This window comes from Chaetura pelagica, unplaced genomic scaffold (assembly GCF_000747805.2).
Source record: "Chaetura pelagica isolate M959 unplaced genomic scaffold, ChaPel_1.0 scaffold191, whole genome shotgun sequence".
Classification (NCBI taxonomy): Eukaryota; Metazoa; Chordata; class Aves; order Apodiformes; family Apodidae; genus Chaetura; species Chaetura pelagica.
Window position 1 is genome coordinate 1,005,103 of NW_009952440.1, and position 10,076 is coordinate 1,015,178.

At 37.3% G+C, this 10,076-nt stretch overlaps 1 protein-coding gene across 1 annotated transcript in view; it reads left to right on the forward strand.

Moving 5' to 3' along the window:
- The window catches only part of HAPLN1 (hyaluronan and proteoglycan link protein 1), a 30,732-nt gene extending 22,068 nt beyond the window's left edge, over positions 1 to 8,664 (forward strand). Inside the window, exons 4-6 of the mRNA XM_010008395.1 lie at positions 463 to 765; positions 7,447 to 7,978; positions 8,416 to 8,664. Of these exons, the coding sequence (XP_010006697.1) occupies positions 463 to 765; positions 7,447 to 7,736 (593 nt within the window). The 3' untranslated portion in view covers positions 7,737 to 7,978; positions 8,416 to 8,664. The remainder of the gene's footprint in view (positions 1 to 462; positions 766 to 7,446; positions 7,979 to 8,415) is intronic.
- The last annotated feature ends 1,412 nt before the right edge of the window (positions 8,665 to 10,076 follow it).

Consider the following 10,076-nt stretch of genomic DNA (forward strand, 5'->3'; position numbering starts at 1 on the left):
CTAGGCTGGGTTTTTTTTTTCTTTTTTTTTTTTTTTTTTTTTTTTGGTAGTGAGAAATTGATTTTACAGCTGCTAAACTGGAATTCTGTGATTAAAAAGATGTAGTTGCAAAATTTTGGCCAGTTCTGCTCATCTTTCAGCACTCTCAGAGTGCAGGAGGGTGACTTCACAGTGGGGACAGCAAAGCTGCAGGGGGGAGCAATGTGCAGACCTGTCATGGATCCCATTGGGAAAAGGGTGAGGTTATGGGGAGAGGAGCCAGCTAGGTGAGGCAGCAGCCTTATCCTCAGAGCTAATGGCTGATGTGCTGACAGTGCATTTTTAGCCAGAAATAAAGCAACACAACAGTGACACACATCATGGAGTTAAAATTTTACTTCTCCTTCTGGTGACTGTAAATAGAGTTTCCTTTTTTTCTGCTCATCTGGTGTCCTGTAACTCACCCTCTTTCCACCACTTCAGGTGTCGTGTTCCCTTACTCTCCACGGCTGGGTCGTTACAACTTGAACTTCCACGAGGCTCAGCGAGCATGTCTGGACCAAGACTCTGTTATTGCCTCCTTTGACCAGCTCTACGATGCCTGGAGGTCAGGGCTGGACTGGTGTAACGCCGGCTGGCTCAGCGACGGTTCCGTGCAGTACCCCATCACCAAGCCCAGGGAGCCCTGTGGAGGGAAGAACACAGTGCCTGGGGTCAGGAATTACGGCTTCTGGGATAAAGATAAAAGCAGATATGATGTTTTCTGTTTCACTTCCAACTTCAACGGTAAGAACCTTCTCTTCCTCTGCCTTTATAGATGATTGTTTCTGGGGTTAGAAATAATGCTTCCATGGCAGCAAGTGAGATTTGATTTGTCAAAGCCTGTATTAGGTTTGGAAAAAGTAATTGTTGTATTCACAAGGACACATTTGCAGCATAAAGTTGTCTTTGTCACAAGCTCACATAGATAATTTTTATAACTCTTTACAGAACTTGTATTGGCAGGAGTTTCTAATATCTCTTTCCACACCGTTAAAATTTGTATGTACTCTTTCAATGTTGATATATGCTGGGCTTATTTCAGTTAAAGTGATGAAGAAACCTGCAATTCATTAATTGAGCTTTCCTATTTAATTTAATTATAATTCTGATGTTTTGCAACTTAAATATATCACCAAAATAAAATTCTGATCACTTCTTCTATGCTGTGTATCAAGCAGCTCCCGCTACTTTCATATGACTAATACTTCCTTATCAGCAAAGCTATTTCTAGCTTTAAGGCCTAATAATTGAGATTCATTGTCTTAGTACACTGCCAAAACCCTGTTCACTTTTGCTCTGAGCTTGAGTTGCTCTAACCTTTATTTTAGCAACTGCAAGCTTTTTTTATTTTAGCAGATGTTAAGTATGAAACTACTTGATCTCAACTTGCTGTCATTTCAGGTTTTATCTAGTGGCTCAAAAGGATTTAGAAGGCATTGCTGTGAATGAGAGGAATGCTGCAAGTGGACATGTGCAAAGGAGTCTGCAATCCTCCACAGCACCATATTCATGGATAATTTCTGTACAACTTTGCACATGTTTGGCTTGCAGCCCACCCAGACCTAGAAGCAGGGCCTTTTTTTGTTTCTACACAGATTGCTTATCTACAATGAAGCATTTTCGTTCTACAGCACCACCAAAAAATAAACATAAGCCTTGGTCTCAGAAGATATGTGCTAGTGCTAGGGCTGCTCCACCCGCTCAAAAGAAACCCTTAAACTAACAATATTAAATTAGTGTGGATGTGGTTTGAAACTAAAGTTTAGCTGATTTTCTTCATGCTGCATCATCCCATAAAATGCTAGCTCATTTTTTCTTGCTTCTTTTATCCAAAGTGAAATCCTATATGAGCTGATCTCTTACATGCAGATTTAAACCTGTACCATAGAAATAGGACTGAGGAATAAAATAAAAGAGAAAAAAGGATTTAAAGGTGTTACTGCATTAATTACAATTCTTGCAAAATAAATTTTTGTGACTACTGGTCACTAATCACCAATCTTTCCAAATTAGCAGCTGGATAGTGTTTCTTAAAGAATGAGAAAAATTGTTTCTGGGGAAAATAAATAAAATAAAAAAAGTGCTGATGGATAAATATCTTCTGTGCATTGATACACCAAGAGAGAAAGAGAGAGAAAGAGGAATGAGTTAAGGTGAGGATATGAGGATAAGGTATACAGGCAGTGGAGAAATCAATGACATGATGTCAAAATTAATTTCATTCTTGATGAGTCTGTTAAGCTGCTCTGAAAGGCATAACACTACACAGCAATAGGGCGGTATATAGAGCCGAACACCATCTTTTCTAGCTCACTATAGCTCAGTGCCATGTCAGTCTCTCAAAAGGTTTCAGCAGAAAATCTGGACTTCTCCCAGATGCTTCTCCCAGCATCCACTTACTTAACCAGTAACCCACCCAGTTATGTTATCCTCATATGTCCCTGCTGTGTTCTCCACTATTCATGTCCCAAGCTTACCTTAATATCCACAATAAACCCAGTCAGTCTCCCAAAATGCCAAGTTCCTGTTTACAGCTCAACACTCCAGATAGCTTATGTACACTTAACAGCATACATTAGCTTTCTCACTGTAAAGCAAAAAGCTTACAATAACCCATTTTGCCACCAGGTTGGAATTGCCAAAGATAGTGGCTGCGGGCAAAAAGCTGTTTGTGCAACACCCATATTGATTCTCTCAGCTCAGGAACAGCCAAGGAAAACGAGAAGTGGTTAGGACACTATGCATTTCCAGCAGTGGCAGTGACTTCTGGAGTCTCCCGATGGTATGAAACAGAGGAGCCTTCAGCTTTATGTCAGGGAGCTGGGAAAATGCCAACGGCCCCAGGATCAGGGGAGTATAAGGTGACCTGAGGAAAAAAAAATCAAAGAGTGTCAGTTGTGGGAGCTGCTATGAAGAAAGAGGAAGAGGTTTAGATTTCTGCCAAGTGGGTTCTCTTTAGGGAAGTATTCCAAATGAGTTATGATCTCAGGGATCATAAAATAAACAAAGGCTCAGTTTTAAATAGTTCAGTAGTCAAAGTTAAAAAGTCTTTGTCTAAAATGCAAGGATTCTTTTTTACCTGAAAAAGAAAGGTACAGACCAGCAAAATTACATTCAGCCATTAAGGCAAATAATGAAAATGTATTCATCAATGCAGTGAGTTCTAATCCACCTTCAATGTTTTCAGTCTGGAACTGCTGGTTCTCATCTGTTATGAGCTGAATACACAAAAGGTAGAAAAAGGCTTCTTTTCATACCATTAGTGAAGAATTCTATCTACAATCCTGTTATCTGCACAGTGAAATTGTCATAGTAAAGTTTGTCCACAATGCAATATAAAATATCCTAGTACTTCATGAAATTAATTTCTGTAGTGTCTTTTCTTAGACTAGGATAAGTGCAATAGTTGAACATTCTATTCTGCATGTATGACTGCTTAAAATGAAAATTATTTTGTTTGTTCCTAGAGTTGTTCATGTTTTGTGTCTGTTCAGGCAAAGCCAAAAACCTGAAAAGGTTTCATACACTTTGTAAAGAGTAGTACAAACAGGTTACCAGTTTATAAGAATAGATTGTGATATGTTCCATAAAACAGTACGAAGAATAACGTTGGCTTAGTGCTATCCATTAAATCCATCAAGATATTGTGAAATAACCTCTCCTTTTTGCCTCCATATAGATAAAATATTGGATTGCATTGTTTTTCCCAACTTGCTTTTACATTCCTCATGTTGATAAAGACTATGAAAAAATAATATTCATAATTGGGAAGTATCCAAATTAAATTAATATCTGTGCACTCAGCTCTGCTCCCTCACAGCCAATTTCTTCTCTGCTTTTCCATCATAGTAGAAGTCACTTTAGTACATGCTTTAGAAAATCTAAATGGTCCTGACCCATGCAATAAAGAACCTGCCATGCTTCAAATGTTTGCAAGGGCTGCAGACAATCCCAATTTCCCTCACATCACTTCCCCAAGGAACGAGATGCTCCTCTTCTGTACATTCCCTCTAGAAGGTCAATTTTGGCTTCAATACAACAATCCAGAGGAATAAATGCAACTAAATTCTTTTGTCACGTTCTTCCCCAGAGAGTCCAAAAGGCATGGGACAAGGAACATATGATGGTATAGCTGATTGGTTAGTCTTGCCTAATTTCAAAGGTTTCTGAAGGAGAACAGTGAGTTTTTCCAAAAAAAAGGAACACAAAACAAAACCCAAATGAAACAAAACAAAAAACCCCAACAGAAATATTCTGCACCAAAAAGTTTAAGTGAACTAAATACTAACTTGTCTTTCAGCTCCTCTATAAATGAACATTTTCAAAGGAAAAAGGATGTAAGTAGAGCTTGTATCACACTTCCTGCTCATTAACATTTTGTTCTATATTTTGCACACAGAACTAAGTGCATAACTGGTTTGTTATCAGCTCTAGCAGAATCAAGTAAAAATCAAATGTTGACAAAGTTAAAAATACAAATAATAAATTTTAGGGATCATTTAAAAAGTGCACCTGTGACTCTGTTTATTACAGTAATGCATGTGATCAGCTAACCACCTCTGTCACTAAAATGGGAGAAAGATGTAGATAGTTGTCTCTGAATGATGCATGCTGACTGCTTATTTGACCATTTCAGAAGATTTTATCACTGGAACATGTAGCCATTGTTCCAAAAAGAGAAACAAACATCCCTAAAAGAAAATGCTGGAACTTTTCTTGGAAGTGTTTTCTTTCTGAGTCACCAGATTCATTGCTGATATTGGGGCATGGGGAAGACTTGAAGATTTTTAAAAAATTCTTCCCACATCACAGATTTGTAACATGTTGTTCAATTTTGAGAAAGAATGGCTTCTCTCAACTGTTTAGTATTCCTATAAGATACACTGAACCCAGTATGCTGAACAGATGACAAGGTTTGCATGTTGTGCAAGCTACAACTACACCCTGCTGGCCACTGAGAATGCCTTTTATGGCTGTATGAAACCACAAAATAGACCAGTCTGCTCTTTATATAGTAAAACAACTAATTTTTTGTGTCTGTAACTGTCATAGCTGGAGCTTAATTAGGTTTGCATAAATCTTATGCCCCATGATTTGGTTGTGAGAAGTCAAATCAAGCATGGTCATCCTCATAAGAGTAACCTAACTACAGACATTAATGAGGAAGTATCAGTTAATGCCTCTCTCTCCTTCCACATCAATTAATAAATGGTAAGATTAGACAGTTAAGAACCTGTCTAACCTATTAGCAATGGAAAACCAGCATATCTGTACTGAGTTTATTAAGAGTTTTATTTAATCAGATATTCTGGGTACACGTTGCACTCCTGTGGGGTTTACGATAAAAGTTATCCTATTTAAGGAAGGGACAAAGCAGAGGAGTTTTCATTAGTGATGTCATATGTCAAAAGTCTGACCTTACTGCAAATCCCTAGGAAATTACATTCTATTGACATATGGTTTGAAGAGCTACTAATAAGCTAGATGAAATTTATGTGCTATCAGTCCAAATCCCTGTTCCCCTAAGTCCAAAACCTTGTTTGCTTTGGGGAGACCTCTCAATAACATAGTAGGAATACGTTTCCAATTAATAAACATTCTCTTTTGCAACACTTTGTAAATGCTCTCAAGTTGCTGAAATGGAGTTAAGCCAGTATTTTACGAAGGCGTAGATTATCTAATGTCAACAGTTTTCAGTGGAAATACTTTAGACTTTGTCTTTGACAGCAAATGAATTTTTAAAGAAGTTTCTTCTCCACCACAGCTACGATGTAGAATTTTGTTTTTGTTTTTTTTTTAAATATACTTGGCATGATATACAATTTCCAACCTTTACACAAAATTAATTATCTTTATATTGTCATCCCACATGACATTTCTTCACTTAAAAAAAAGGTAGGTGTTTTTATCAGGGACCTGGAGCTGACATAACTCTTCATCTTGCTTTCCACTTCTTCATTACCAAGAAAGTAATATGAAAGTGAGTGGACTTTTGTCTGTGTGATTGCCTGTATTTAATGAGGAACAAAAATGATATTATTCTGCATTACATCCTTAATAATGAGCTAAAGAGTGTGCTCTGGAATTAGAAGATCCTCACATGAATAAATTCCTTTGCTTTTTTGTGTATCTTGTCAGATGGAAGAGCTGTGAATTTATTTAGAAAATATTATTCCTTAAAATAAACACTACTCCTCTGCAATCTGTTTCTACCTCAAACTCAGTTAATTGTCAAATAAGTGATGATAAATAACCCTGAGGATAATGAATGAAAGGCTTCTGATGAATTTATATTTCCTTGATAAATGAAATTTATGTTAGTGTTATTGCTGCTTGTGGATTAGTAGGGGATACTTCCTTTTTAAGCTTTACTTGCTGGCATATGTTTTCATTACCTTGAGGCAGAGGCACATTTTTCTTAGCAGCACTATCAGTTCAATGCTCTCTTACAGAGGGGATATACCCTTTGATGCCTAAAAAGAAACAGAACTGCAGAACTGCTGCACCTGGTTTTGAGGTTGCTAATGAAGACTTACGATCGGAATGGTTTTGATCTACCACAGGCTCAAACTCTGCATCTGAGAAGCTGTGCAGTAGCTAGGCCTTCTTCCTGGAAAACAAACAAACCGCCCCCACCCCCCCCACCCCCCCAAAAAAAAAAAAAAAAAGAAAGAAAGAGAAGGAAAAATAAGATTATAAAAGTTGTTCGTACTTAATCGGAAGCAAGGTGCCTTGTCAGAGACTAAAACCTCCAGCCAACCTCACCCAAATGCTATCAAAGGCCAGATCTTGCTATGCCATGCTTCTAAGAGGAAATCTGGTAAGGGAGCATAATATAGAAGTGCACTGCTTTGCACTGATTGCCCTTCTCTGACAGTAAGCTACAGCTGCATGAGATCTATTTTGCCTGAAATCTATGGGTTTACTTGGCCACGTGACTAGATTGTCATTGCCATCTTGTTGGTAAATGCACCCTGTACCATAAAGTCGGACAGAGAATAGGTGCCCTCCTCCGAATCTCAGGGAGTCTTCCATTATCCCTTCCCCCTGACCTTTCCCTGCTGTTCTTCTACATCTCAGGGTGAATATGCATTGCAACTGTTCAGTTGTCACTGAAAGGAAGTGAGGATGTGGATGGCCTGCTGTGCTAAGTTAGCAGAAATAAATATAAAACTACTTTTTTGTTGTTCAAATAGTTTGGTTTTTTTTTTTTATTTTTTAATTTCTGATATTTGTCAACTCACTCCACAAATAAATAAGATATTTTTAACAATGCAATGCACAAATCACACCGTTCCAGGTCAACCACTGTTTGATATGGCTCTGTGGTGGAACACCTCCACATCATCTCAAAAGCCACCGTTATACTACCACGTCACCTTAATCACATCGCTAACGACCCTTTCTCCTATTTTCTCTTACCAGGTCGTTTTTACTACCTAATTCACCCAACTAAGCTGACCTACGATGAAGCCGTTCAGGCGTGCTTGAAGGATGGAGCTCAGATTGCTAAAGTTGGCCAGATATTTGCTGCCTGGAAGCTCCTGGGGTACGACCGCTGCGATGCCGGCTGGCTGGCTGACGGCAGCGTCCGCTACCCCATCTCCAGGCCCAGGAAACGCTGCAGCCCTAACGAAGCAGCAGTTCGCTTTGTAGGCTTCCCTGATAAAAAGCACAAGCTGTATGGTGTCTACTGTTTCAGAGCATACAACTGAAAAATACCTAGAGCACAAAAGTTTTAAATTCATTAAGAACATGTGAAAGATTTTTTTTCGATACGAACTCATGCAAGTTACCAAAACTGTGATAAACCTTTTTTACTTGCTGTAAAGAGTAATTTTCAGAAACCCAACCCATTAATTTTTTTTTTGTTTATTTTCCTTTAGTGTTTTTGTAAAAGTATCATTCCATAGATATTTTAAATTAATATAATTTAATGGAAGCTCTAAGTAAGGAAGTTTTAGAGCCAAATTCTTTAAGCTACATCTTCCCAATGAAATATATGTACATGAATGGGGCATGCAATACCCCATCTCCAGGCCCAGGAAACGCTGCAGCCCTAACGAAGCAGCAGTTCGCTTTGTAGGCTTCCCTGATAAAAAGCACAAGCTGTATGGTGTCTACTGTTTCAGAGCATACAACTGAAAAATACCTAGAGCACAAAAGTTTTAAATTCATTAAGAACATGTGAAAGATTTTTTTTCGATACGAACTCATGCAAGTTACCAAAACTGTGATAAACCTTTTTTACTTGCTGTAAAGAGTAATTTTCAGAAACCCAACCCATTAATTTTTTTTTTGTTTATTTTCCTTTAGTGTTTTTGTAAAAGTATCATTCCATAGATATTTTAAATTAATATAATTTAATGGAAACTTTAAGTAAGGAAGTTTTAGAGCCAAATTCTTTAAGCTACATCTTCCCAATGAAATATATGTACATGAATGGGGCATGCAATAGAGCTTGAGGATTGCTAGGGCACAATTATGGAATGTAAGGCTACTCAAAGCAGCTTTTAAAAGCACAAATTTTACATATTTCTATCAGATTGAGAAACAGTGCAAATTAATTTTATCAGGAATTTTGAAATAAAATTTTTGTTAAAGGGGATCAGTGAGGTTTTGCAAAAAAGCCTTACAACAACATAGCTTAGAAAATAACTGTTTTCACTGGTGTCACATGGAAACAACACAGAGTTAAATAAAAGCAGCTAAAACAGTCCACTGAAGCAGGGCTGGTTTTAAAATTTAAAAGCTTGTCTTTATGAAAAATAAGCTCATGGTCCCATGCATAGGAACAAGAACAATCAGGTCTCCTGAACATTTCAAATGTGGTTTAGTTGTGTATGTAACTCATTGATGAGGGAATCAATAATTAAACAATAAGAAAACAGTATTTTCATCTTAAGTCCAATTAAAGATGCGTGAGAAGTGTTGTATTACCTTTGAGTAGCTTTATTGAGATATTTTTAAACTCTTAAAGGCCATTTGCTAAGCAGCATATAGCATCTACTCAGGGCAGTTGTATAAATGAACTGCTGGACAGAGAAATTGTAAACTTTTGCAGCTTAATTTTACATTAGCTTTTGAAATGTTATTGTCTTCATGAATGAACATTACAATATTTAATATTTCTTGCCTATTTACACATCACAAGAAATAAAAATTAAGAAAATAAATTAGAATTATGAAGTCGTAGGACAAGACTATTAAATAAAATCTGAAACCAGCTATCAAGGTTCAGAAGAGAAAGAAACCTTACATCTTATTTTTATCAGAAAAGCACATTTGTTTTAACACTGTCATTGAAAACGTAGCATTGCTAGCCCTGAATTATTTAGTTAATACTCCTTAGAGTTAACAGAAAAAAAATATTGAAATGTTTGTTCTCACTACATCTGCAGTGGTCCATGTGGAAGATGTTTACCTCTATCTGCCAGTGTCAGAGATAAACACACACTGTGCATGGTGCCTAGGATTTTCAAGAGCTGCCTAAAGCACTAGGTCCTCCCTAAATACCAATTTGAGGGAATTTGGATTTCTGATGCAAACTCATTTTGGATGCAGCAATTCTTGGTGCTCATCTTCAGATACCTTAATGCAACCAGTTTTTCAGAGAGTGGGTGCTCAAGGCTTTCTGAAAATTTACTACACTTATGGTGTCTCAAGCTGGATATCCAAAAAAACAAAGAGGCCATTGATTAAAAATACCTTGGTCTTGAGTAATCTCTTAGGCAGTTTTGATGTTCTCTATCCAGTATTGGTTCTACTACTTAAAAATTGAGAACTCTTTTTCCTACTTTGCGCTTGCTGACTATGAAGATTTTAGAGGACCAATATTTGTATTACACGAAGTTTTATAGTTTCCCATTTTTTCCATATCTTAATGAGATATAGTGGTATTTATCTAAGTAGGACACAACTGGTATGCTTTCATGAATGGTTTGGTGTAGCTATTTTCCCATGGACATGAGTAAATAAATCTCTTTCCCAGAGTGGTTGTAGTCCTGTTTTAAAACTCTGTGAACAACCCAGGAACAATATATGGTAGAATTGTA